The sequence below is a fragment of the Crocuta crocuta genome, unplaced genomic scaffold, assembly GCF_008692635.1.
Source record: "Crocuta crocuta isolate KB4526 unplaced genomic scaffold, BGI_CrCroc_1.0 scaffold130, whole genome shotgun sequence".
NCBI lineage: Eukaryota > Metazoa > Chordata > Mammalia > Carnivora > Hyaenidae > Crocuta > Crocuta crocuta.
The window spans coordinates 5607469-5609806 of NW_027527920.1; the positions used below are offsets into that span (position 1 = coordinate 5607469).

The following is a 2338-nucleotide window of genomic DNA, read 5'->3' on the forward strand; positions in this document are numbered from 1 at the left end:
CGCCGGCCCGCAGGTCCCGCCTCCACCGTGATCAGGTTAGTGTGCGCCGCGGGTGCTGGGGGCTCGAGAACCGAGCGGAGCTGGTTGAGCCTTCAAAGTCCTAAAACGCGCGGCCGTGGGTTCGGGGTTTATTGATTGAATTCCGCCGGCGCGGGAGCCTCTGCAGAGAGAGAGCGCGAGAGATGGAAATGGACAAACGGATTCATTTAGAGCTGCGGAACAGGACGCCCTCTGATGTGAGCATTTGCCAAAAATATCTCTGTCGGTCCATTCTCCTACTTTGTGTGTGTGTGTGCGTCGGGGGGAGGCACTTTTTTTTGAGGGGGGGGCGCCCGGGAGGTGTGGGTTTCGGGGTCGGACTGCAAATGAATTGCAAGGTTGGGGGGTTGCAATGCCATCCGAGCATGTTCCGGCTGCCGCCGCCGCTGCCCTTGGTGTGTGACTACCTGTGCGTGTGCTACCGCGTGTGCGAGTGTGGGTGCGAGAGTGTGCGTGCGAGTGTGCACCCACCGGGGGCCAGCGGGCGCACGCGTTTGGGTCGGAGAGAATGAGGCAAAATCACCCTCTGAGCTCGCTGCTCCCTTGACTCCGTCTGGGGGAAAGATTAACGAGGGAGAGGAGGAGGGGGGCTGCCTCCTGGATTTAACAACAAAAAAGAGGGGGTTTTATATTTTATAAATGAATCCCCCCTCCTGGCCCCNTCTCTCTCCTCTCTCTCTCTCTCTCGCTCGCACACACACAATAAGTTTTGGGCTTCGCGAGTCCGGTTTAGTTTCTGATAAATGTGGGCCGAGGCCCCCGGGGAGAGCGCGTGGGGAGGGGGCTGCAGTGGAGTTGGGAATGGCTCGAGTTTAAAGTGCGTCTTCATTTCTTTGCAGTGATGAGGCGAGAGACGGGGGAGCCATATTTGTAACTTTGTAGTGTTCGTGAACGCGCCCTTTCTCTCCCTCCCTCCCTTTCTCTGCCTCCCTTCCTCTCCTCCTCTTTCTCCCTCACTCTTTCCACCCCACCTTCGGGCCAGATGCTGATGTTTCTTCCTTTCCTTCCGAAGGGAGGATAAATTGGAAGGGGGGAGGGATTTTCGAACGTGCTAAGGCACAGATAATCCCCGCGCCTCCCCACCTCGAGCGATCGCTATTGCAAGTTACCCAAAGGCTACGTCCCGGTCCCCCCTCGCCCCTGCTCCTTCCGGCCTCGCTGAGATGCCAGCCTTTGAGCCCTGGCGCCCCCCGGCCAGGCTTTCTCCAGGGTGGGCTCCCCGGCAGCCATTCGGCGCCTGGCTAATAAATGGGCACGGGAAACTTTGTCAGGACGCGAGCCGCCCAGACCTGGTGCCCGTGGTGGGTATTGGCCGGGTCCAGATTTATGCGGGCATAGGAAACACGCAGCTCCGGGATGGGAGTTTGCCTTCTGGTCGCCGTTATTGATTGGGCAGCGGCGGGAGCACGGCCGGAGGAAACTTACACGGATGGGAACCCGGAGGCTCGGGCGAAAGCCCACCCCCAGGGAGGGGGAAGGTGAGGGTGGGTTACTCGAACGCTCGTTTGTGTTTCTGTCTCCCTCTCGCTTTCAAACAGTGTTTTATGTGAGTTGGCGGCTCCGCGGAGGAGACCCCGGCGCCGGGGCGGAGACCCTGGCCGGCTCCTCTCGCGGCCCCTTCCGAGACCCGGGCAGCGCGGGCCGGAGGACCCCTCCTCCAGCCTCGGGGGCCAGGGTGCCACAGAGTTGGAAGTTTGGGTAGCACTGTGCGCTGACCTGTCGCCCCTTCAGCCCGTTAAAACCCGGATCCCTGGCGAAGGCAGGCCTTGCTTCCTCTTTTCTCTAGTTCCTCCCCCAAACCTGAGTGAGACTTTTGAAAACAAGATCCTTTTTGTGCCCCCCCCCCCCATAAGGCTGCTGTGGACTGTAGACGTGCAGTGCCTTATGGCGCGCAGGGCGGGGAGGGGGTGGCGGAGGGAGGGGAGGGGGTGCCCGGAGAGAAGGCTGGAGTTTCCGCGAACAATTTGCCGGCGGTTTGCCTTTCTCTGGCCGGTTTCATCCCGGCTTAGACCCCGAGCCGGAGGATTTGGGGGCTGGGTGTGGTGATGGGGGAGGGGGCCGGAGCCGCGGTCTTCCCGNGCCGCGCCGAACTGGGAGCGATTTCTCACGCTTCGCCCCCTCGCCTCCGAGTCTCCCTGCCCACTCGCCTGCCCCCTGCCTCGAGGCGGGGTGGGGCGCGGGTGGGGATGGAGGGGGCACTTTCTGCACATTTGGGGAGGAGGGGGAGCGAGAAAGCTAGCTAATGAGGGACAAAAGGGGTGGGGGAGGAGGAACTATTTTTTTGTAAACGTTCTTAAGA

General features: G+C 61.2%; 1 protein-coding gene across 1 annotated transcript in view; it reads left to right on the forward strand.

The window, feature by feature from the left end:
* Nucleotides 1–24: 24 nt before the first annotated feature.
* ANP32A (acidic nuclear phosphoprotein 32 family member A) overlaps nt 25–2338 on the forward strand; it is a 37264-nt gene continuing 34950 nt past the window's right edge. Inside the window, exon 1 of the mRNA XM_077746520.1 lies at nt 25–236. Within this exon, the coding sequence (XP_077602646.1) occupies nt 183–236 (54 nt within the window). The 5' untranslated portion in view covers nt 25–182. The remainder of the gene's footprint in view (nt 237–2338) is intronic.